The sequence below is a fragment of the Artibeus jamaicensis genome, unplaced genomic scaffold (assembly GCF_021234435.1).
Source record: "Artibeus jamaicensis isolate MK-2021 breed Jamaican fruit bat unplaced genomic scaffold, CSHL_Jam_final scaffold_369, whole genome shotgun sequence".
NCBI classification, from domain to species: domain Eukaryota; kingdom Metazoa; phylum Chordata; class Mammalia; order Chiroptera; family Phyllostomidae; genus Artibeus; species Artibeus jamaicensis.
Window position 1 is genome coordinate 31,378,316 of NW_026522042.1, and position 27,224 is coordinate 31,405,539.

Consider the following 27,224-nt stretch of genomic DNA (forward strand, 5'->3'; position numbering starts at 1 on the left):
AGAATGACACAGTTGTTAGAAAGCAGAACTGAGAATGAAACTGACTACACCACTTGTTTCCACTCCCGGCTTTCTGTGACAAGGTCAGGACACCAGACTGGGTCAGAAGAACCAGTCACCTTCCACTGACAGCAAGTGTTCACCCCCTAGCCCCCTAGAATTCATGGGGACCACCAGGATGAGAGCATCCTGTCCATGAAGGAAACCTGTTGGGTCACACACAGTAAAGACAGGACTGAAATAATGGCAATATGACTCATGCCCTAAACACATGGTGCAAAGGAAGGACTTCGAAATCCATCAATCTACCACTGCTGACTGCGTTGAACATTTTTGTCGTATAGCAGGAGGCCACAATTAATGTTGGAAAGGTAAAGGTATTTGATAAAAGCCCCAAATTTGTATTGTTCCCATAAAATAATTATTCATCTGCATTTGTGTTCTTTATCTTTTTCTTATGAAAAAGATAGGGTTTTAGATCCCTAGTATTTCAAGTAAATATGGTTTCTTGAAACCCAATTCTGCAATATCACTGTTGGGTCTGCTATTTTGCACTGTGGTCAGGTAGTTATAAGCATCTAATATCAAGGAAATATCCTTGTCTCAGAATGGTTGAGGAAAAAGTCTTCCATCCTTAGTGTGTCTTGCAATAATAGGGGAAGTACAGAATGAGGATGACTGAGCTCAGGAACAGGCATTTTTGGAAGGCCTGTGGAGGAGAGATGCTCGCTTGTGAGTTGGGAAGTCGAGACTTGCTTACTTGGGATTAGTGCAGAGGCGGTCTCTGTGGGACACCCCTCCTCCGCAGGTCCTGGAGCATGGTGACCAGGGAGACCAGTCTGACCAATGACCGTGGGTAGGCTTGGGGCCTTCGTCACCATATTTCACACACTGCCCTCCACGGCACCACTAAAAATTAAAAAAAATGTAGATATGACTCACAGAAGGATATGTGGGTCATCGCTCTGACAAAGCTCAGTCATGGGGAGTCTAGTACCACGTGCAGACCTTAATTCCCTAACCTCTAGTAGCACCTCATACAGATACATTTCATGATGCTTCTTTTGTCTTTCCCCAAACTAGCATTGTTCCACAAATCCATGTCAAGGAAAGATAAGTAGAAAAAAAACCCACCCGAGCTGCTGGAACTTAACACATTTAATTAAGTAGTGTTGCACGGACACTCAGCTCTCAAGTGAGTGGACGCTGACCTCTCCTGAAAACAATGTGCTTTTCATCCCTCGTTTTCAGCACAGACTGAGTCCCAGGGGGAGAAACCCAGCTGGAGGTTCCACATGACTCAACACCTTGTCATTTCTGGCGGGTGGGCGCTGACTTTGCTCTGCAGCACCTGGACTCGGAGCCGGGAGGTCATAACGGATGCTCGTCAGAGGTCATGCAGCTTTCTGAGGCGATGATCCGCACAGACCTCGTCTGTCCCTGGAGATACTGTCAGCGGCCCTTTCTGAGGAGACGTGCCCATCGATGCTGATTCATGCTAACATCTACTTGGTTTCTTCACATCCACCCCATGTAAAGGCTACACAAGATATCTCATTGTGTTCATTGGCGTTGGCTTTTTCTATTTATGGCTTGGTGTAGATCTAGGGTTCTTAAATATAGACTTAGGCCATCTGTTGAGAGGGGGCAAGTGAGTGCCTTATCTCTTGTCTCTGGCAGAGCCTGGCCTATGGGCCAGGGGTGAGGCATGGGGCGATTTAGAGATACCTTATTTGTTCTGAAGAAAAAAGCTATGCTGCTTTTATAAGAAGAAAAAAGACTACTTCAACTATTACTGGATGTATTACGTTAAATTATATATAAAATTGTTGATGTTTGATCATTGTTGGCATGTAGGAGTGGCAATTTCAAATGGTTCAATTTAATATTATTCAAGAAAAAAATTAATTTTAGAACCATAAGTAAGTCTGAGAACTAAAACCTAAGCCATTCAATTCTTTGATTCTTTCCTATAAGCAAAAACAAAAACAAAAAATTCTCTTTCATTACCACCTTCCCTCACAACGGGTGACAAAATGAAGTCAAAGCCCCATCCCCTCTCAGCTCGATGAGGGGCACGCAGCTGGGGAAGGGCCTCCAAAGTTCGCTCTGTGATTTTAACATCACTGCTCAGTGCTGGTTCTCCACCTGGTTTAATGGTGGTTAATGTTCCCTCTTACTAAACAGATTCAGCCACCACCTTTGTTTGAACCTCTATGTCTCTTAATTCCAGGCAGCCCTTCAATTATACCATTGGAAAAAGGGATAAAAGGAGTCCTCTTCATAATATCAATATAAACACAATGGCATCACATGAGTATAGGTCTGCACATATATATGAGAAAGAAGGGCTTAAAAACACCATTGCAAGTGGAGGAGAGATGAATATGTTGAAAGACTGACATCTAACTATGATGCATGTACCTACGATAAATGTCTTACCATGTCATGCCCACAAATGGTGCCTTCAGCTGCCGGCATAAATTTAGTCTCACATTTCCTTCCAACCCGATGGCACCATAGGGCTTTACAGATATCCTACAAGGGAAAAAAGTTATCAGTCTAACTAATGGTCCATTATAATTAATCAATGAAAAATTTAAGGGGAAACAACTGATACAAATTAAATATGATGTCTACTTAGCAACGGATGCATAGAAAGAGTGAGAACCCTGTAGACTCATGTTCTAGTATTGGTTCAGCTTAATTCCATCCCTGAAACTTTATTTGTTTTATTTACTATAAATTTAGCAAAATTATGCTTTCTAAATTACAAAGTACAATATGCTTAATCCAGACGCTGCAGACAACTACAAAAAATTAAAATTAACAAAAGAAAAAAACCTAACATATTATAATATATTCTTGATCTCATCTTTCACTAACTTCTCCAAATCTGAATCTCCAATTTTCAAATTAGACATGATTATGCAACTTGCTGGTTTGTCTGTTCATCCATCCATCCATCCATTCACTACATCCAAACCTTTGATAAAGGCCTGAGATATGCCAGGTAAGTAGGAGCTTCTATATGGAATATGAATCAGACCTGCCCTTTCAAGCTTAGTCTTACAGGGAGAAGTATATTTCCTGTAAATCACTGTATGGTGCATGTAAGAAGAGAAGAACTGAGCAAGGTAAAGAAAGGTAAACTTCCTGGAAAGACAGAGGGCTTTGCCTGGAGGCCTCAGGGGAGGAGACAGAGGAGAAGTGAAGTCCGAGCCAACTTTTGAGCTCCAGAGCTTGTCAGGGGGAAGGGCATAACTTTCAAACAAAATATCAAAAATGCAATATGTAAATATTTTCACAATATAGTAATTAATGTTGCTTAAAATAAAATAGATACCTTTAACTATAGTAAGATGGTTTTATATTCTCTGTCATGTAACATTGTTCTTTAATACAAATAAGCCTGATGTATTTTGTTTTTATAAGTTAAATTCTCTTTTTGTGGCCAGAATCTCTAAAATATTGAATCTCAAAACTAAATATTATGTGACAATTATATTAAAAAAATGTCTGTGTGGACCAAATCATCTCAGGACATTTTACATTTTATGAAAATAATTCTATTTTGTTAGGTCGAAATGTAAAGACCAGTAACTTTTCTGATGGGGGGATATAAAAGAATAAACAAGAAGCAAATTTTGCAGTGCCGAGACCAATACTTGTCACAGAAGAGCCACTGAATTAAATTTCCTGAACAGAGTGATGGATGGATGAATGACACTTTAGAAAGGGATGAACTTCTTTTAAATACCACATGCTATTTAGTTTCAAAAGTTAATATGAAGTGCAAATGTAAATGTGTCCTCATAACTAGATGGATGTGTTTTAGGTGGATATGTATATTTGCATACCCATGCATAAACTCCCACAATTATATGGCCATTGCTGTCTCTGTTACTGAAGACTTACATATTGATAATCACAATTAGTAATAAAAACACCCCAGAGAGTTGCAATGTAAGACACACAGGGCATGAGGAGAGCTCCCAATTTAACAACAGAAGCCAGGACACTAAGGTGATCAAATTTCAAAGTAACTCTGGCAGCTTGCATTTCAGACTGCAGAGTCAGCCTACAGAGCAATGTCCAGGAAACAGAATAGGTACTTGATAAAGATGATGGTTATAATGAACAATATTCAACTCAGGAAGAAAACAATTTGAAGCCCAAATAGAGAATCCACTCTTGCTTTTGTATTTGCAGCTAAGAAACACTATCTTAATTAAGGTTCTCACTTGCTATTTTATCTCATAATTTAAGTGGTATGACTTGGTTCACTTTAACATCACAACCTAATGCCTTAAATAAAATAGTTCTCAAATGACTCTGTTGAAAATTTATTGTGGTATTTCCATGTTGCGAATAGAGTGCCATCAGATTTATTTTTATGAACTGGGTGTATTAGACTCCTCAAAATGTCCTGAGGTGATGTTATAATAGGGTATATAATCTATGGCAATTATTTGTATCTGGTGATAAAAGATCAATGGTTGTTCACTGGGTAGAGAGGGGATTGAATGGAGGGAAACAAAAGAGAACTTTCTGGCTTCATGGAAATATGCCATCTCTTGCCTGGGGTGCTGGTAACATGGGTGAATACATTTGTTAAAATTTCAGTTGAACACCTTAAATGAAGGCATTTCATTACATGCAAGTATTTCCTTAGTAATAAAAAAGACTACACACTAATTTCTCTTTTTCTATATTTTTCAAATGGCACTTGAGTATCATAGATGACATAGTCCATAGTCACAGAGCAAAGTAATGTGGGGACCAGAAGCATGTCTCTGGTTTGAAAGAAAACATTAGTTTTATGTTCTTTTTTTTAACACAGAAGAGTAATGCTCAAAAAATTCTTAGGAAATGAACATTGTGCCCATGGAAGTACATGCTGATGCTGGCGAATTTATTATTCTCAGTCCAGGCTGAGATGACCCAGATGAGGAGATAAGAACCCGGTTCCAGTGCAGGGCGGTGACTGGTGTCGGTGGGAGCTGTGCTTGAGTTCCAAAGAAAGAAGATCATGTTCGGTGTAAATTGAGAATCTTCCCAGTGCACTCTGCAATATTTGGAGGTTTCTGGAGGACTATATATTTTTGTATATCTTCCTGTTAATTCCATTATAAACTAGAATAAAAGAAACCTCAAAAGAGTTACTTTCATTTAATTTATGAGTAGGGCTCTTTGGGGTTCAGTAGAGCAGATTTTTAAATCTCATTTCCCTATCCAGTAAGAACACACGTCTTTGGGTTACATGAGGAATTTATATTAGGAGAACACACCAGTGATATCCCCAGCGTCCATGCTATAGATACCGTCTTCTATGAGAAACTTGTCTACAAATACTTTATTTGGAGAATTTAATAATCAGAAGCCCCAGATAAGGCTGTTACTTTATAGTAAATTGTGCTTATATGGGAGGAAGGTAATGGTAGACCTTGTTTTTTTAATACCATTTGAAAAAAAATGTAGCGTATTAATTTGCCAACGTACACCATTGAAAGTGATTGCTGAGCTCCCACATGATAAATCAGAAAGCAAGAGGTGATCTAACAGGCCAAGTTGTTCTGAAATGAAAACTGATACCCACCACAGTATCAGTCATCATTTTCTTTGCCAGTGAAACATGTGTTTCCTGTTATATGGGACCAGCTCTAACATACAGGATTTGACATTTGGTAGGTACCCAATAAGTGCAGAATAAATCAATGTCAGTTACACTGAATAAAATGGTTTTTATGAATAATAGTGCACTGAGCATTGGCCAATAATCACTTGCCTTTTTAAAATCCAGCATGCAGAGTTTGGCTTTCTCTCCAAATTGCCACTTGCACTGTGTGTTTGCATCATATAACTGCCCCGGCAATTTCTCAGGATACTTGTATTCTTTCACAGGCTTTGGCTGATCAGCAAGGCATGTCGCTTGGGCAGTGCTAGAACCAAAAGGAGATGGGCTGCTTGTAATGCCAAAAGAGTTGTCAAAGATATACATTCAGCTGTGCTATTTCTTCACAAGAATTTACTATGTGCCCTATATGGAAGAGGGGGTATTTCTTCCCCCAAATGTCTAATGTAACAATGATATTAATTACACTTAAATAGAGGGGACACATTTCTGAAACCGTTCATTTTTCTTTTTCCAGGAAGGCAATTTGTTTTTCCTCAGATTACTCAAACGTTTCATGGAGAAAAGTGAAATGGAATAATACAACCAGATGTTCAATGTGAGAAGCTCCCATTACAGACCTCTTTTATGTACATTTCTTGCCAGGAATAATCAAATGGTGGAAATGGGTACCGTAAAAGGCAAAACACAATCCGCCAATTTCAAAGATTAGCATTTCTTTCTCTCTCTCTCTCTCCCTACCTGTCTCCTGTTCTTTCTTCCTTCATCTCCCAGGCTAGGGATACCTGCACAACAGCTTAAACCTTCCAGAGGTTGTGCATCGAACACTGCAACACTTTCCATCAGAGATGGTCTTTACTCAGGCTGATTTCTTACTAGACTTCAAAACAATGAGGAAAATAACTGCTTAAGTTTACTAGCAGATGGCTAAAGACCAACTGATAATTCCTTCATCTACAAATACAGTATCCCCTCCCCTACTAGAGATGTACTTAGGTATAATGTTTGCATTTGCAAAGAGGAGGGACAAGTGTTTGCAGATAGCACCTAAATTTTCCTTATAAATTTTAATAAGCTGGAAAAAAACCCTGTAATCACAGTAAATTGATCATCAGCAGATCTGCTCATGCATCTCCAAACTTTTCTTTGTGTGACTGTCCATCTTGATTGGAACCTTTCTGGCCCCAGCCTCCAGGGCCCCAGCCTCCAGGGCCCCAGTCCCAGGTTCCTCTGCCTTGGAGCCCACTGATCCATGACTTCAGTTAGTGTCCACATGTGCAAAACAGGAGGGATGGTACCAGCCACTGCGCACAAGACATTGATCCTACAGGCAAGGAGGTCAGAAGGGTTTTCAGAGCAAACTAAGAAGTAGAGATGAAGTCAACTGATAGGAAAGGGCTAAGAGTGGTGACTGGCTCACTATGAGTGCTCAGTAAATGGTCTTTTACTTTTATTCCAAACATGATGAAAATGCATATTGGAATAAAATAAGGAATAAATAAATAAGATATAGAATAAATATTTGAATAAGCAAAGAAAAAATGAATAAAAGTGTAATTAACACTGTAAGACAGGAATGATTTGGAAAATTCCAAATTCCATAGCTCCTCTCTCCAATGGATCTCAAATGATTTCTATGTACTAGTTAGAGGTCTTGCATTATCTCCCAAAGTTTACATCAGGGTTGGCAATATTATTCCCCATCTATGGACTGGAAACGAGGGCAAGTCAGCTACACTGCCTTGCCCACGTGAGAGCCTGAAAAGTTCCAAAGTGTCTCATACCTTCAGGAACTTTTCTAGTTTCTGCAGGCATCAGAAAACTGTTAGAGTAAAAGGACATAGGGGTGAAAATTTCTAGAGCAAAGGGAGGCACAGAACTGAAGCAAACACCCGGTGCTATTTTTCTGCGCATAAAAAGAACTTATGAGTCATAAGCAGCTGCCAAGAAGCCAAGGGGCAGCATGGAAAGTGAAAGTCAAGGGACTGAGAAACTGAGTAGTGTTTTGGCTATCTGGTGGGGCTGGGACATGAACTGAGGGTTTGCTGTAAGAAGGGCTCTGGTAACATCCAGGATTCTCACTGACACCACAAGGGGTTTAAGAAAACCCAGATAGACCACTTTAGAAAGACTGGATGCCAGGCTGATATCAGCTCAATCCCAAAGTCAATGACGATAAACTGCAACCGCTGGGTCTGCAACCATCTTTACTTTTCATGTACTACAATGTCCTCATTTGTTCAAAATTACTAAGTGTGTTAGGACATAAGACCAAACAATCCAAAACCAAGAGAATATAGATATACAGAATAGTGGCAGTCTCATGGGAAATTCAGATACTGGTGTAATAAAAAAAATTGAAATTATTGTAATTAATAGATTCAAGAAAATAGAAAATGAAGAATTTTACCAAAGAACTTATATATATATATATATATATATATATATATATATAATATGCATGTGGTATACTGTAAAAAGTTCTAATATTTACAAAATTGGAATCCAAAAAAGAGAAGATAGAAAAGATAAAAGACAGAAAAAATGAGGCAGAATCAATATTCATAAATAAAATGGACAAGAATATTAAAAAACTGACAGAACACAGCAAACCATAGATTTAAGCAGTTCTAAAATCCCAAGGAGAAAAGCACATATAAGTACATTATAGGAATTTATAGAAAAACAAGAATCACAGGAAACTATCCAAAGCGATGAGAAATAAAAATGACATATGTAAAAATTTCAAAAAAGCAACAAGACTGACAGCTATCTTGTCAACAGAAATGACAAGAGCCAGGAAACAGTGAAATGACAGCTTCCAGTTACTGGAGAAGGATAAATGCTGAACTAGGATTCTATTCAAAACCAAAATACAGGTTACAGAGAAGGATAAAACAAGGACACATGAAATACGCCACTAGGAAGGCCACAGTAAAACAAAGTAACAAAAAAACAAATAACACCCTAACGGGAGCTGTTCAGACACAGAGGAAATGTTCTCAGATGGAAAATGGAAAAGCAAGAGTAGTAAAGAGCAATGGAAGGGTAATGAAGTTGTTCAACAAAGCCACAGAGAAAAGCACTTGGCAAGTGAGGCCAAGGTCTCTGACTAGACAATAAACACACAGTGCAGACTGGGAGCCTGGAAGATTCCCTCAGAGGGAGAAGATGCAGGAACACATATGTCAATGCCAGGATGAGAGTGAGCTCTGATTAGTGTCACATACAAAGAACTGAAACTTCATGTGCTGATCTCACCCCTTTTAAGTCGGGCTGGGCTCCTGCTTGGGACCGGTGCTTTGCCTTCTTGGCCAAATCGAGTCACACAGCTGAGCCTAGAATCAGTGAGGAAGGTGTAGGTGCAGGAAGGAAAAGCATGACAGACCTTTTATAAACGATATACCGCAATATCAACAAGGAAAAAATGTTGTGACTTTTTTGTATGTCTTGCACCAAAATCAGGTGGCTTATATGTAAGAAGCAAAACAACAACCATTATAGGAGATCATGGGGAAGACTGCTTGTGTGACTTTGGGGTAAGCAGAGTGTTTTTTCAGCAGTGCACAAAAAATGCTAACACTAAAGGAAAATATAGATAATTTGGATTTCATTAAAATTTTTAAAAACTTCTCTGGCTGGGGTGGCTCAGTGGATTGAGCACCTGCCTGTGAAACAAAGGGTTGCCCGTTCTATTTCCAGTCAGGGCACATGTCTTGGTTGCGGGCCAGGTCCCTGGTATGGGGAGCATGAGAGGACACCACGCATTGATGTTTCTCTCCCACTCTTTTTCTCTCCCTCCCCCCTCATTCTAAAAATAAATAGATAAAATCTTTAAAAACCTTTTTACAAACTTGTGTTAAAGAAAAAAAGGCAAGGTCAAAGATACCACAACAATTCTTCAAAATCCTTTATCGAACCATAAAATATTAAAGAGTTTGAGAGATCTTTTAGCTTTATTCCTTCATTTTCCAGATAAAAATATGAAGGCCCCCATTAGAGATTACATCACTTGCCAAGGTCAGGACCTTCCCAGACATAAGTGATAAAGACCCGATCAGCGTGTCAGCTGTGTTTCCCTCTGCTCTTCTTTCTATCACGTGGTAGTGCCTGTTTTCCAATCTTAATGTCACACAGGCTCTGTAGAAACTGCAATTTGCTGTGACTTGTCAGTTTGCTTTTCTTAAGACGAACATTTATACAGCAGGACAAAATGTGAGCTGAAGTATACTATTGCCATTATACCCCAAAGCAAAGCTTAATGAGCTCTCTGGTCAACTCAGATTTCCCCATTGGCAGAGGTAAAATAGGGTATGGCAGGGGTCCCACTCGGCCCTCAAAGTTCCAGCTCTGTGATGGTTACCTTTCATATATATCGATATACACTCCTGTGGTCAGAGGGGAGGAATCCTCAATGATCATTAGTATATGACTCAAGATTTTTTAAAAATAAATTGAAGATGAGTCCATGTTGTTATTAAGTTTAAAATAATGAGCTAAATTTTCCCTAAGTCCTAGGCCTCCAGGATGCAGACATGAGTAAATGTGATGAGGTTCGTGTCTGTTCACAGGACATGACACATCACTTTATTGACGAGGCTGATGAATGTACTCCAAACATATATCTGTCCTTCTTGACTCTGCCAAATAGGGAGAAAAGTTGTGCTGACAACCTCAGGCCAATTGACTGCCTTATTATACATTATTTTTCCATGTACCAAATGCTAGAGTGTTAATAAAGGAAATCGTTATTAAGAGTTCACCACTTATCCTTACTCATTATTGGGATCATATCCAAACAGCCACCTAAACTGGTAGAGAACATAACAGTGTTTTGATTCCTTGGAAATCAGGAAGCCAGCAAACACAACAAAGAAGACAGTCTCAAATTCATTAAGCTGAAGAAAAGTCAGTGTTAACACACTGTGGACATGTCCAATTCACAGCTGGTCAAATAAACCTTTATAGTGAACTTGACAATGAAAGTCATTTTTGGAAAATTTAATCTTCCAAGAAAACAAACTTGTGGGCATGTAAAATCTTGCATATTTATTTATAATCATGTGATCCAAAGAAATTAGTAAAGTTCCTGAATATAAAGGCTTATTACTGAATTGTGCCAGAAGGTTTTGACTGATTGGCACAAAAACAAATGAACATACTTCAGAGTGAATTTGAGTGTTTCAATAGCACAGAACAAAAGTGGCTTTGAATTCCACAACCGTAATAATCATTCTGAAAATCATATTCTGATTTGAAGATTACAACCCATACTTAGTGTCATCAGAATAATTATTCTTTAAGCACATAAATATTTTCTTTCCATGAGTTTTTCTATATTTCTTGGCAGTTAAAACACTCCTTCTGGACACTGTTATGAGGCTGATTTTCACCACACATTTGAACTTTCTTTGCATTGCCTATTTCCTAAGTTGTCAGAGCACATTTAAAAAATTGAAATGTTTATATATCTTCATCATAACTATGAAGACGTAAAAGAAATACAATGTTTTTTAAAGAATCTAGAAATTATAAAAATAACTTGGGATATAGAAGACTTCAAATTTTTCTTCTTAATGTAAGTAAGAATACTGAAGCTAAGTCTTAAAGTGCACGTTCTTTACTATAGGAAGCAGAACTCCTTGCACACACACACACACACATGCTGAACAGCTGCAAGAAACAGCTAAAAACAATGCTAACAATACCAATGGGGATACCACATACCAGCATTGGTATGTGGTATCCCCAACTTGACTTCACAAGTGTAGGGAACGATGCATGTTAAAAGGACCCTATGTGTCATGCCACTAGTAGAACAATGTTAATGTCACCTTTTTTGGTAATAGAAATAGGAAAATGCCAAGCAGTCCCAGTATATGGGCTTGTATTACTAGGATACAGATATTGCCCACAAAATTTTTTCTCTTCCTTGGTGGTAGAAATCATGAAAAGCAGTCACCAGTCCATATTTTGCCTGAGGTCTCAGAGCAGGACTATGAGGAGCACAAGCAGAAGGCTGGAGTCCGGGCAGGCTGGTGGACAGGATGCTGGTTTGGAAAATGTGTTACAAGGAGAACTGAAAAAAGAGGCAGCAATCAAGGTAAGCCGGTGTAGCCTCACTGACACAGGGAGCAGTCCATAAGATGATGGACAACAAACAAGAGGAAAACCGACCCTGCCCGACTGGTGTTCTAGCAACAAGATGATGTGAACTGTGCTACAGAAAAAAAAAGCAAGAAAAGGAGCTTTACTAGAAAACTAAGAAAGAGAGAGAGAGAGAAAGAGAAAGAAAACTTGCACCCCAAAGTAAAAACCTGAGTGGAACCAGCCACATCGGCCAGTGTAACCCTGAATGGTATCTACAGAAGATAATAGGGATGACATACTTTTGTACTTAATTTTTGGAATGGAGTAATTAGTTCTTAGTTTTGACCACGAGAACATATAAGTTGCAAAGACTTGGAAGGCAGCTGTCTGGCTGCTAATGTTGCACTTCTTGAGTACTGCCCACCCGTCTTTTCTCCCATCAACTCTGGTCGAGTAAGTGCGGGTCATGAGCCCAGCAGCTGCCTCTCAGTGCTGTGCTGTTTAATTGCTGGCACCATGTTGTGGCAAACCAGTAAAAGTGTCCCTGGAGCCTGGGTACACTCAGCCAAGATGGAAAATACATAGAAACATTTTATAAATGCATGCACATATATAAATCTATAGTTGTTTATACATGTACGTACACATGTGCCGTTCTATTTCTTTTTAAAATTCTGTGCTGATAAAAGCCTTGCTTTCTTTGAAATATTGGTATTTGCCTTATTTTTTGTTAATGTGAACAAAAAATATTATTATTTCTCCTTTTTGTTGTTTTGGTGTCTAGGAATATCCTAGACTGAGTTTAAGCTTCAATATCACAGATACAGGTTTTTCTTTAGGGTCTATGTAATTGTCTTTTCCCCCTGATTTTCATTTAATTTTTTTCTTCACTTGACTTTGAGCTCTACTAATTTTTTGTGCCAATTCATTTCAATTTCTTAAGGTAAAGTGGTTTTTTTTGTTAGAAGAATATACAATTGAAATGAAAATTATAATTCTCATAGTTTCTTTGGAACCTCAGAAATGTGAATGTGTTTCAGTGAGAGCTACTAGAATCCGTAGATTATTGTGAATTAGTCAGTTGTTAGAAAACAAACACAATTCCTTTGTGTCTGGTAAAATACATTTCTAATGAATAAACGTGTCTTTCATCCTGAATAAAAGCATTTCTCTCTCCTGGGGCCAAAGAAACACCAATGTTCCCATTTCAGGTGTGTCTTCCATGAGGAACAAAGATAGCAAACCACAGACTGTTTCAAGTATCACCATTGGGTCCCAGAAGAATGTACTCAGGAGGGAAGAAAATGGATGTTGAGATGTGTAGGTGGAGTCAGTACCTAAATTCTTATGTCCATGTATCCAGTTGTCTATGTTGATTATCAAAAATAAACCATCCTCAAAGAGTTAAGAGCTACTTTCTAAACAAACAAAAATTATCCTTCATCTTTATAGAATTTGAGCAAAGTAATTTTGTTAGGTGACTACATATATAAAAATATATAATTTCAACAGAATTGCTTTTCCTCGGCTCTTTGCATTTATGGTTCTTGGGAACAGAGGATGGAAGTCAGGTCTAGGATACAGAACACCTGGGTTCTGTTCTCAATTCGGACACTAACTAGCTGGTCCCTGCAGGTCTGTTAGTTCTCTTATAATATCATCTGGGATTTGATGACATAGCACATGTCCCTCTTTCTACCAACCTTCTTTTACTTTTCTGACACAGTAAAAAGTTAGACATCTCTTAGCCCCACTTCACTTTGTAGGACCATAAACTGAATTCTCACTTCCAAAAATATAGCCCCTTTCCCACACACCCGCCAGTGCTCTTTCCCCAGCCACCTGTTGGATGCTGTGGATTACAAGTTACCAGAAGAGCAAAGAACCACAGAGTAGAAGGAACCTGGGCCTCTGAACAACTATTTGGAACAGAAATCTCACCAGCCTGTGCTGGTATGTGGTGCAAGTCATAAAGAGTTATGGTTTGAAGCTTACACAAAACTATAAATTCAAAGCCATTGAGATTTAGGGGAGAACCTACTTTACCAGCAGATCTAAGAAAGCTTCTTGAACTCTCTTCTTTCTCTAAAACTTTAAAATCTACTGACTATTTTTCAGAGCATCAAATCCTACTTTCTCAGTGTTCCATACTATACACTAAATAAATTGGTACTATAATCAAATTCCTAAAAATAACTCCTAAAATTATGGTATTTTATAGCCAGCTTAAGGTTTATGGATTCAAGTTTTTCTTCCTATTAAGAAATGAATGTTGTAGCCCTGGCTGGTGTACTTCAGTGGATTGAGCACGAGCCTGAGAACCAAAGGATTATGGTTTGATTCCCAGTCAGGGCACACGTCTGGGTTGCAGGCCAGTTCCCAGCAAGGGACACACGAAAGGCAACCATACATTGATATTTCTCTCCTTCTTTCCCCTTCCCTTCTAAAGATAAATAAATAAAATCTTTTAAAAAAAGAAATGAATGTTGTTAAAATAAACAGAAAAATTAGGTGTGCTTTACCAATTTGTGCACAGACATATGCATGCTATACCTGCCTACTCATGAACCGAAATGGCTAGTTACAGACAGACATTTAGAAAAACTAAATGCAGACTCAAAATTTTGGCTTGGTAAATATATGGACTTCCTTTGAGTTTAAAGATCAAATTATGTTCGATGAAGCTTACAGGCCTCCATGCTTTAAGGAAGTGTTTGGCAAACTCCTTAGTCAAATGAATGTCTAAGACACCTTCAAATGGGAACCATCTTGGGAAGTCACATCCAAGCTTGGCACTGCCTGTATAGGATCAGGCTAACCAGGTTTTGAACATCAAAAGCACTGACAGCTACACAACCAGCTCTAAAAGTTCATACCTTAAAAATTTGTGCAGGTACTGGCGGCTGCAGGGTGACCAAGAGAAGACCCCATTGCGTCCTGCTAACGTAGGGGACATTATGTTGCCCTCAGACTTCTTGCACATGTTCCCTTCTCCATCATGGACCATGCCAAAGCTGCAAGAGAGAGAAGTGGTTCCTTCAAAACAAAGAAGAGTTTAAGTTGTCCGATGCACTGTAACAAACACATATTAACACTATGGAGACTCCTTTACTTTCATGTGCCGGTCCTGCAGAAATCACAGCACTATCAGTGAAATTGCGGCGACTAGTCGTGGGTTCACAGACTTTTTCCAAAAAACTATCATTCAGCGAGTTGTTTGAAAGTACACACAAATATGAATACAGAGCACTCTCCAGATGTCTGCTAAGAATAGATGCTTTCATTAAAAAAGAGCATTTCAAATAGCATGTGGAGAGCAGTTCACTTGATCTCAGTAGAGCTATAACTGTTCTATAGACCTTTATTTCTTCTATAATCTCTTCTGCTCACCAGCAATTGTCAGAATTTCCAGTGTTTGTTGGAAATACAGCTGACAGACTCCCCAGGTGTGGTTGGTAACCAACACAATTTGAGAACTACTGGCCAACTGCTGTAACTCTTGGAGGTGCTGATGTGTTGTCCCTACACTCACCCGGTACTGCCCCACCTCAGTCTAGGTCTGCACTGCCAGAGGCTATGACAGCTGGACTGTGCTTGGCCAGACCAGTCCCTACAGCCCTTCTGAGGAAGCGGCTCCACGGAACCTCAATGGGTGGCTGTGGTTGCACTTATCTGTGGGCCGTGTTTGAAAGTGAACCTGTTACCCTCAATTTAAATAAATAACTTTGGGGCTTCAGCTCTAGCTTAGTAAGTAGGGACATCTCAAGCTATAGTGGCTGTGGAAACTCTTAATATGTTTCTTTACAGGTGTTTAGATCTTACAAGGACAACCAGCACCCCCTTACTGTCACTTTTGTAGCTCTGTTCCCAGGAGAATCCCCTCAGCTGAGTTTCTATTTCCCCTTGCCAAGTAATTCTTAACTTTCTAAAGATTTGGCCAACTTCACCTGCCCCAGAGGAGCACAATTTGGGAAGCAAGTTCTCCCTTGGGACGAAATCAAGGGGGTTTGTTGTGTACTTTATAGAACCCCAAAGGCTTCCTGTTAGGGTAAATATGTTTTTGGAGAATCAACCTATTATTGGTCATTAATGTCTGACACCTATTCAATCATAATATAGATCCATAGAGAGTAAGGTTTTGAATGAGTGGGGCACAGAGGAAAGGGGAAAGGCAAGGGGAACAGAGAAAAAAGATGGACAAGATGGTTACTTGGATCTGCCTCCAAGAATCCCGTGATGAGCGGAGGGAGAGGCACAGGCACAGGGACAGAGGACACCAACCCTGGTGAGTGGCCCCAACAGGTAGCCAGAGAATTGTGCTTGTTGCCCAAGCTAAAGACACATTTTCTTACTTCCCTATTTTGCCCATAACTATTTAATAATATCCGTAAAAATATCAACTGATATTTGTAAGCACTCACCATTTTATAGACAGAATATTAAGCATGCTACCTAGCTTTTTAAATGAAAACCACACTACAGACTTATAAAGTAGGTGTAATATAATGACAGGAAGACTGAGGACTTGAGAGAGGCTTGTCCAGGTCTCAGAGTCACCACTGGAACCTGACATTCTAATGTCAGGGCCCAGGCGGGACCCATGCAATAGTGTAATACAAACATAGTGAAGGGTGTATCCAAGCAATTCTGGTATGCAAACATTGTTCAATTTCTGCAGAATTCCTAATCAGTACCAAGGGTGATGTATATGTAGTCATTTCAGCCTCCACCCATTCTCTGAAGTTCTATTAAAAGCAAGCAATCAAGGCCAGAGTAACCATATGGCAGAGAAAATGTGTCACGGCTATGGAAAAAGTTCAGACTATAATCATATATGGGTGGTTGCCTTGGGGAGAAAGTGACCAAAATGAAATACCAACACACTAGTCCTTGACCTGCTATGGTGAAGACACATTATGGACTATCAAGTGCCCTAGATAAATTTGTTACCACTTTGGACTGCATTTCTAAGAAACTGAAAGTCATAACATCCCAAGACTGGCAAAATTTTGGTCTTAAGCATTAAGTTCTAGCACCCCTTCTAGCATTAAGTTCAAACTTTGCTGTACATCCAAATATCTAAGAAAATCACTGTATGATGTCGCTATGCAAAGCCCATTTTGATAGGTTTCTGATTTTGCAAGCTGGGGGTTAGACTCTGGCATCTGGGTGTACTGTAACCCAGTAAGGTAATTCCGACACCTACCCAAATCTCAGCACTACTGTTTCAAGAGTTGTGTTTTCAGTAGTACAACACCCATGAATTGTACTGTGATGGATGCCTGCACATTAGCATGGAAGTGCCACGATGATCACATTTGGAATTAACATCAATATAGTCATAGAAGAATGAATAGAACACATTCTGGAGATAAGGTTGGTATTTGGCAACCCAGAAATACAATTATATTCAAGTTATACATGCTGGATAATATTTTGCTTCCATTAACCATAGTACTTTATTCAAAGTGATGATCACTCCATATGTTAATGGAATACATATATATATGTATCTATATTATATATATTTTTTCTTTCTTACCTACTATCTACTACATTTGTAAAAAACCAAGGTCCTTGTTATCTGTGCTCATAACTCCTGAGTCAGTGGACTCCCTAGTCCATAGCAGGTTCTCCATTCAATTTTATTGAATGAATAAAGAACAACCTTCCAGTTATACTACCAAATCAAATACCCAAATATAAACACACCTTCAGAATAAATTGGGCTGGAGAATTCTGTTCAATGCCAGATGCTTTTAATGACTTCTACAATACTTACTTGAGTGATTCAATTACACCAACAAGTATTTCTTCGTTATTAATAATAGACCCAGATGAACAGCCACATACATTTAAGTATTGATTATTTCAGGCTGTTTCGGTAGCAGGGATTAATGAATTGAGAAACTCTCTAAGGAAACCATGGGTCAATGTAATATGGGTAATAAATCATACCCTTGGCCTGATGGTAACCACTGGTAGGACCTAGATCTCCAGAGCTCTGATGCAGGTTTTTCAAGAAAACCATTTCATAAATGGCTTGACTTTGGGCAAATTAGTTAAGTCTCTGAGTCTCAGTTTCCTCACTTTTAAAATGGGATAATAGAATCTTCCTCATTAATTTGAAAACTTCTATTTGTTTCTGTTGTTCAAATGGTTTTGGTCAAATCACTTAACACCTAGATGCTGTTTGTATATAGATAATGAGTTTGTGCGTGTATTTGTATGTGTGGGTTTGGCCAGAGGTCAATGGGTTTCAAATACTTTTTGGACACAGGAACAGACAAAATAATTTTAAGAGAGATGACAATAAATAAATTTGGTAAGAAGTGACCATTTAATTTCTGGGGTTCTTTTGGAGACCAGTCTGACAATCATCAGACCAATGATCTCTATGGTTCAGGCCTGCCCTGATATTTTACAAATCCTTCAGGTTACCCAGTGCCCCCCTGACTCAGCTGGAGAGGTCCAAGTTAATGACAGAGCAAAACCACAAACTGGTGGGGTGTACATATCACCATCAAATACTCAAAAGGCATCAAATATCACCACCAGCTTGAGGTGAATGATACTAGCAAGCCAATTCTGCTTCTTTCAAGAAGACTTCCCTGATTTTCCCTGACTGTGTCTCTTGCAATATCTACAGCCCTCACTCTTGTTCCCTTCTTTGCCGTGTTGTGTTTACTTTATCTTTCTGTTAGACATTGGGAGAGAATGGATCACTAGTGCTTTTCAGAATCCTACACAGTGTTTTGCTGGCAGAATGCAAACTGTGACCAGAGAATAGATACATAAATGCTGGAAAAGATAGGGGGAAAATGATAGGTTGTGCATACTTTTAAGAACAGTAATGTGTTTTAATCTGGTCTTAATGGTCTGAATGACAATGCAAATTAAATATTTTAGCATATTGTGTGTAATAGGGATGTTCAGTTCAAATAATACCACCGGAATTTTGCCTGCACAACACTTGCTGAGGATCTCACAGGCTCTACTTGTTTTGCAGATGGAAAGCTAGGTAAGGCCAGGCAATTTACCCCGGTGGACACAGGCTGTGGAAGAACTGCAATGTATCCAAGTCCCATTTAATGGTGCATGACTTCCCTTTGCAAGTGGGAATTTTCAAATCCATGACATGTTATCCAAAATGCGTAATTCAGTTTTCACCATGTGTTTCCAAATTCTCCAAAACTTGCATGTAGCAAATCACATGTCCTGTGTCATGTGATTTAATATAACTAGGAAATTCTGTCTGTGCCACCAGCTTAAGAGCAACCCCGACCCAGTCCCACACATGAACAGAGAACAAATAGCCTTGCTTCTGGTTCCAGTCTTTCTTCCTCCTTTTTCCAACGCAAATGTAAATGCTGGTCCTTAGCAATTTCTGTTTTTACGTCAGACTCCCCACTATAAACCACAAGATGTTTTGAGGGGAAAACAACTAAATTCAGCAGAATAAATTGGCTAAACATTACCTGAAATCTTTGAGTTAAAAGTTAGAAAATCTATTGGTGAAAACATGGGGAAACAGTCCTCCACCCTAAACAATGTTCTCTGAATGCAAACAAAACTGAAGAGATAAAAGTCACTCATGAATATAATGTTTTATACAGACTTAATAGGTCTAAAGTTGCCTTTTAATTCTCAAGGTATCAAACTCTAAAATTGATTCTGCTTGGAGCCCATTGCCAAAGATAAGATAAAGACATGCTCTTTATGTTATGATGTTTGACTCATATATCAAACCTACAGTCTCTTCTTCAAGAACAATAGTTATTAAATTAATGAATCAAATAAATGTGCTTGTCTTCAATGCAAGTAAAATTCACAGTGTTTGATTATTGAGTCTCCTACGCCAGAACCTCTCTTATTTGGTATACTTTGAAATACTCTACATTTGTTCACTTGACTTCCCCCATCCATTCATTCACATTTGGTGAATACTCAATGTAGTCTACCTGCTAAGCCAGTGAAGGAAAATGAGAGATTGTTCTGACTGGTTTCTATGGTTTGAGATACATGAGAAATTGCTCTTTACATTTATAAAAAGGGATCCATGAAGCAAAGATATTAAATTTATCATTATCGTTATTGTTATTATTATTATTGTTATTATCCATTTTGGCATTTAGCACCTACAATTATTTGAAAATATTTTACATATATTTCCTATTCCATAGGATTAGAAACTATTTCATTGGCACATTAATTTTCAGAGCTCCCAGTTCCTCCATTTCTTGCACAATGACCTCTACACATCAGGTGCTCAATAAGCAGTTGATAATTCTCTGACATTTAATTCTATAGGGAGAGGGATTCCCCTTCATCCAAATCTAGAGTTCCTTTTCTTCTTCCCTTCTATATTCTCACTTGCAAGTACAAACACTTATCCCTTGTTTAGAAGAAATTCTTTTTCTACCTAGACCCAGCCCAAGTGATAAAAGGAAATATTACTAGTTGACTTCGAGAGAATATGAAACGCTGATAGTTGTTGATATTGAAGAGTGAGAGCCCAGTTTTGAATGTATCAAGTTTAATTTCAGTTAAATTCACCACCTGCAACTCCAGGCACTGCCAATGACCGTATCTCAATTGCTTATCTAATGCTGATTTGCTCAGCCCCCAGTGACTTAAATATTTCTTACCTTGATTGTTTAATTAAATTCAGGTATGGTTCAGAGGACAGCAAGAATACCATGTCGTTAAAATAATGAGAGTTTCTGAAGTTTAACTTTAGTAGTCTATTAAAAACACAATTATGATGTAACCGAAAGCTTTATGAAGTATAGGTGCAATTTTCTGGGCAATGAGAAAGTCAATCATTACCAGTAATGTTGAGGGATCAGTAATGGGATATACAGTTTCACTTTCAGGTCATCAGTTCACACATGGCCTGAGTCTGCAGGGCCTCCACGGGGTTGGTTCCATTGCACACAAAGGCACGCATGTGAACATACTTATACAAACATACATATACATGTGCTTTGGTTGGGGTGACATGAATGATCTCAGTCCACTTTCTACATAGGGGATGGAGACCAAATCAGCAATACCACCTTTTGCAAGTTTGTGATTTTGCAAGTAAAATTGGGGTTTAAGTAAAGATTAGAAAAATTATAATTCCTGGTTGTGCATTTTCTAGGTGAAGTTTCAAGTACAGCTGCAGTATAGCAGGAAAATGCCTGCATGACCTCTGTTGGTGTTCAAATTAATCAGGGCAACTGTGGGAAGCTGGCAAGTGGGCCCACCAAAAACATTAATAAATGTGCCTCAACATAAGGCAGATTACAGCATTATTAGCCCAAGAAACTTTATCTAAGTTTCTATAAGTAATCGATAGAAATTTCTTATTTTACAGGAACAAATGTAAACTCTTCAAATAAAAGTGTGTTTCACATAAAGATACCACCAATGACAAGCCCCCCATTGTTCAGAGCTGCTTCTCTAGCACCAGCATCTGTCTGTGCTAAACCACCAGGCTCATCACTTTCCCCGATGCTGCTCCATTTCAAAACCAGCAACCCTAGGAAGCAAATCATTTATTAGTGGGCCAAATTTCCTGCAGTACTTGGCACTCCCCAAACTCTGCACAGCATACTAATAAAAAAATACCTCCCCAGATTCCAAAAGCCATATAAGGACACAAACTCAAGAGTAAGAAGTTAACAGTAGGAGGGCTTGTTACTATCCTCAGTCATCTGGAGCCCCCCAGTAGGAGCTAACCATGGAGTGAGATTAGCTCCCAGGACAGAGGAGCAGGGCTGATACAAGTGTCTGCAACTGTATGTGCATGGGTGAGAAGGAATGGGTGGGAAGAACAGAGAAAGGAAAGTGTAAACACATGTACTGAATGTGCAGAATGAGGCGCTAAAATAAAAACAAAAGAAGTGCCTAAGTGATAATATTTACTATTTATCAATGACATTCTCCTAAGATATATGTGAATTCCGATTATAGACTTGACCTAATGAAATCATGGACTCAGTAATTCTATGGCAATCACCCAGAATGGAAAGGACCCTGGGCTACACCCACCCACAGACATGCACTTACTTGTGTCCAGACTCATGGGCGATGGTGAAAGCCAGTCCAAGGCCTGTATCTTCATTAATCGTACAGCTGCGGTATTTACTACACATTCCACTTATGGGCGCAAACCCTACAGGCATAAAGGCCAAATGAATATACAGCAGTTTGTAATGAAATAAAAAAAGCCCAGGGTGTATTATAGAGGCCTATTTACCCTCCATCCATTAGGGAAATTTGGTTCTCATCCTCATCATGCTGAAATGCCTGGACAGTCACAGAAAGGGCTGTTAACCACGTGGGATCAGGGAATCTGTTCTCTCAGCATGGAAACTATTCAGAGCTCTATGAAACGTTCATGTCACAGGTTATGACTTGGACACAGTAGAAGGGGGTTTCACTGCAGATGGAGGGGAATTTATGCTTTTTTCCATAAACATCTGTGTTCACAAAAGACGGAGTAAAAAGTGCTGTAGAAATGGGTGTGTCAGCAAGTCCCAAGACCACCCCTGGCTCAAGAATTTGCCTGGAGGACTCACAGACTCAGAAATTTTTATACTCATGGGTATAAATTAGCAGGGCAGAACAATAGAGAGAAAGATTAGCAAAGGGAACACATACTGTACATGGGAAGAAGTTTGGGGGAACAGGCATGAGCTTCCAGAGCTCTCTTCCAGTAAAGCAACACAGGACATGCTTAATTCCCCTGGGAACATGTATTGACAAGTGTAGACTGTTGTCCACCAGGGATGCTCATTAGAGACTCGGAGCCCAGGGGTTTTACTGGGAGCCAATCATATAGGCACCTGCTGCCTGGCATGGAACCAAATTCCAGACTCCCAGTAGGAAAGCAGGTGTTCCATGTAAATTGCATTATTTGTACAATTAGTGTTTGATTGTCTTACAGTTTCAGCACAGTAACCCATCCTTGTCAGGCAGAATGGTGGGAATCTTCTTGAAATATAAGTTCTCAGCAGCCTGCTAAGGGCTATCCTTATAAGCAGGCCTTCTTAAGTCCAAGCAGTCAATTAAACTGACTATAAACTGACTATATTAAACTCAGTCCTATCTGAATGCTTTTAAAACAAAGGATCTACCACCCTCAGATTCTGGGGAAAAATGGAGCATTAGGGGGAAATGTCCAGGAGAGCTCTGGTCAGTGGCACAGTAGGCTTTACAATAGGTATTTGGAAAAAATATCGAAGTGCTGCCTCTAAGATCTACTCAGCCTTATAAACATGCAAAAAATGCTATGATAGAAACATTTACAGAGAAATTTTAAGAATTGGGAATATAATATAGTTGTAGTATCTGTATAATGCTTATACATATACCATTTTTGGCACACACTGAGACATCCTTGATTCTACTGACCCCATTCTCCCAGACAGAAGAAATGAAAAAATCATTTCTTAAGTTAGAAGAGGCAGGTACTCTTGAATCTGTGAGGAATGTTCCCTTGTAAAGTAATCAGTTTTGATGAATAAATGCATACTTTTATGTTTGGTCAAATTTCATACAGAGATGCAAATTTCTTCTTTGCAATTGCACACAGCAGCAGCTACCACTTATAGGTTTGGAGTAAGTGTTTGGAAAAGCACTCAATATGTAAGAGCATGGAAGACACACAGCACATGCATGGTCCTCAAAACTCTGCTGGACAATCTTACCCAAAGTATCACAGGGCTCATTTTTCCAGGAACATATGTCCAGACCAGTTAGTAAGATGGCGTGGTCATGGCGACTTCCATCTTTTCCCATCAATCCAGACTGCCACTGGCAGAAGCTGCTTAAAGTGTGGTCTGCGTGATGGCTTATCACAAGCCCTGGCTATGCAAGAGAGTCCAGGATAACCACAACAATGGAAAGAAAACAAGGTATAATGCAATTTTTACCAGCACTGGCATCACAGCAAACTTTCATTAATTCAGATTTCAAATACATAGATGGATGCAAATGGCACATATGTGAATTTATCCATTTTATGCATTAAAATACAAAAAGTGTGTTACATTAAGAAATGCAGACTCAGTGTGAAGACTTATGTTCATTTCTCTGGTTGCATGCCAAAACAGTTGGGATGTACTTAGCTGACTCTGAATGCAATTTCTGTGACCCAAGAAAGATTATTTCTGTGTATAAAGTTTTTGCATTTAAAATCTTTGACAACAATTTGCAGTATTACATAAGACAACAGGATCATTTGTATGTGACTAAACACATACAAACAGCATGCATAGTCATTGAATGTTTATTTCATTACCACGTTGAGCAAGGGGATGTGCAGCTTATAGCCCTTTTACTATTTACTATTGCAGTGTTTAATTAAGTCACTTCAGAGGCAATGTATTTATGAGAAGAGGCGGGTCAATTTGGATAGCTTGATTTCTAGAAAGTAGACTGGAACTAGAAGGAAACCGTGTAGAAGATGCTCAACCATATTCACATATACCAAGTTCTAATAAAGCAACAGTGAAATATCAAAAGAACATGTGAACTCATGGGAAATGGAGAATGTGGGGGTGGAGGAAACATCAAGCAGAGCAGGCTGCAATGAGCTGTTTGAACCTTATTTATAGGACTGCTATATTTTCCTATTTCTGTGATGGTCAGAGAAAATCTGATTAAATACCCCAATTTTATGACAACTAGTTTTATGACTAGAGTGTCGTGCTGGAATTTTTGCCCCTCAGTCACACAGTATGTTTTCTCTCCATCAGTTTTTATCTTTCCAGAAAGTCAAATACACCTGAGTTAGATGTTGTACATCAAAACTGGGACATGCCTTCCATTCTTCAGCTGGTGATTTCCAGGAAAAACTTCATTAATTAAAGTTAACACAGGTGTACGATCACAAGATAACCTCACCTATTCTTTCCAGCTTGGAGGAATTCCAAGGTGAAAACGATTTAATACAAAGAATAATTAACCTGTCACCTGAGAAACCCTGCTGGCTCAGCACCCACCCTCCCAAACACACACTCACACAAAAGACAATGAGGTTGTATCTTCTTGACTATTCAGGCTAGAAATAGGCTTGTCCCTGCTACCCACCCCCCCTCACCCCGCTCCGAAAAAGAGCAGAGCCCAAGCATATTAAAGCCTGCAGGTATCTTAGATCTTATAATCTTAAATTTCATCTAAAAACCCTTTGTTTTATAAATAAGAAAACTATTGCTAACAGGAGATTCTGCCAAGACATCAACAAGGGTGGAACTGGATGCAGGGTGCCTCACTCGGGTCCCAGGCTCAGTCTCCTATGCCCAGTAAGTGATCAGCTTGGGACAAAATAAAAGCGAGAGCCTTTGATGACTGAGACATCCCATATTACTTATGCCACAAAATGTTCATATACATCTTCTTTGTGCACTGAAGTGTGTGTCTGGGCATTTAGACAGGGACTATGGAATGGAGGCAAGGGAGATCCAGATTGCTACCAAGATCCAGTATAATTTGGGTTTTTGTATGCAATGAGAGAAATGTGCTTAATATTGCAGAATCTCTATGAAAATAAAATCCTGGGACTAAAGGTGGTGAGGGTTAGTAAACTCAGCCTTAGGGGTTGGGAGACAATAGGGCAAAGCAATGCAACAATGCAATGCCACACGGTACAATTTAATTTTGACACTATAGGACACGTTCAGTCTTCTAGCAAAAGACAGAAAGGGCTCACTTCCACCTGGCATCCTGAAAGCTCACAGTGACTGAAGACACATTTTGTACTTTGTCTTCTAGTGAGTTTCCCACCCATGTATTAAAGGCAGCTTCTTTATGCCATTTTCTCATAAGGCAATTACATGAGCATTTCTTACTTCCCTGCACAAAAATAAAAAATATCAAGTAATCACTAAAGAAAATGATGAGCGACTCATTGCATTCTGCACAAATTATTATAACTTTTTGCCGCCAAGGGAAAGAGAAGCGAAGGATCCATGTTAAAGAAAACAAAGCATTATTTTGCCTTTATTGTTCTGGGAAAAGAGTCGTTGGTTTCAAAGATAAAATACCTGTTCTTCTTCTAGAAGAATCAGACCTACAATCGCAATGTTGATGTTTCCTCCTATTGTTCCATCTTTGAATAAAGCAGACACCTGGAAAAGACAGGTAGTCCATGTCAGTCTGCATACACAACATTGTTTCTCCCCAGGCCACAGTTTGCATGGAGTCCTGATGCTGAGGGCCAGTCTCTGTGTAATTCAGAGACATGGCAACAGTATGTTTCTTATAGTGCCAGACAGAGGAGTGTAGGAATATTCCTTGACCAACAGACCAATTGTTGAATACTTGTCATTGGTGCCTGGAAGAGAAAAACTGAAGTTTGGAGAGGGATGGTTGAACTCTTCTCAAATACCAATCTAGGGAATATAAGGTCTCTGAATTGCTACGTCCTCGATAGAATAGAATAGACGACTTTTTACTCAGAGTGATAACTATATAGGTAAGCACTCCCTACCCTCTCCTGGCAAGGGATTCCAGAAACATAAAGAAATGCTAAGAAAAGACCAAGAGGACATGAAAAAGAGAGGAAAAATGAAAGATGATAAAAGAAAGAGGCAAACATTTGTGATGATGACCAAAGGTGCAGAAGTGAATATTGAAGTGGCATTTCAGGTGGTAATGACAATCCTAGTGTGGGACACAACGGGGAGGTGACTTTGCACTGAGCTGCTCCTCACCACTCTACACTTGGGGTGCAGAAAGACTAGAAAAGCTCTGGAGAATAGTGGTGACCCTTGAATAAATCAGAGCATCCTGGGCCCTGTTGTCCTCAGCCCTGTGGGTGTGCAGGGGCAGGTAAGTGAGTGGTACCGTCTCCCTCAGCTCCCTGGGAGGTCATAAACCACATGGTCAAACTACCAAAATGACACTAGCAGCAACAGCCATGTGAAAGCGTGGAGACAGAAAACACATTTAGGGGTATTCTGTTTATTGAGGTAGAACATAAAATCGATTTTTAAAATACGGTTATCACAAGTGTTTTTTAAGAAACATTTTGGCGACCCAAGATTTTGTCTTCTGTTATCTAGAGGCCACTTTGGTGATGTGAGGCTTAGATACTTGTTACCACTCTTCCATAATTACTGTAGCTGCCAGTGTGGGGACAGACACTCTTTATGTGCAATGACACTTCTAAATGGTTGTACTGTTTTTCTAGATAAAATAATCTATACTCAATGTTTGGGCATTCATATTTCTAAAATGAGTATTTCCACTCACCATCTAAAAATCACACAAATAGTGGTGATAAACAGATTTTCTGCATTAAAATGTCTCAGCCTGCTCTTTCAGATTTCTGGTAACCGAAAACACCAGTCCATCAAAACAGGTTACTGGCTTACAGAGAGGATTGAATTGTTCATCCTCCTTAATTTTTTTCTCTGAAGTTCTAAAAAATGGCTCTTTTGAAGGGAGCATAATAAAACTGAAGGAGTTATCACAGATAAACCATTTCTATGTATGAGACATAAAT

The 27,224-nt window shown here is 39.2% G+C and overlaps 1 protein-coding gene across 5 annotated transcripts in view; it reads right to left on the reverse strand.

Moving 5' to 3' along the window:
- Positions 1-27,224, reverse strand: part of ADAMTS16 (ADAM metallopeptidase with thrombospondin type 1 motif 16) — a 125,854-nt gene that overhangs the window by 54,937 nt on the left and 43,693 nt on the right. For all 5 annotated transcript variants that reach the window (XM_037154368.2, XM_053657414.1, XM_053657413.1 and 2 more), the window contains 7 exons: positions 25,762-25,845; positions 23,425-23,584; positions 21,782-21,887; positions 14,602-14,739; positions 5,789-5,942; positions 2,443-2,538; positions 761-909 (listed from right to left, as the gene is read on the reverse strand). In XM_037154368.2, the coding sequence (XP_037010263.2) occupies positions 761-909; positions 2,443-2,538; positions 5,789-5,942; positions 14,602-14,739; positions 21,782-21,887; positions 23,425-23,584; positions 25,762-25,845 (887 nt within the window). The remainder of the gene's footprint in view (positions 1-760; positions 910-2,442; positions 2,539-5,788; positions 5,943-14,601; positions 14,740-21,781; positions 21,888-23,424; positions 23,585-25,761; positions 25,846-27,224) is intronic.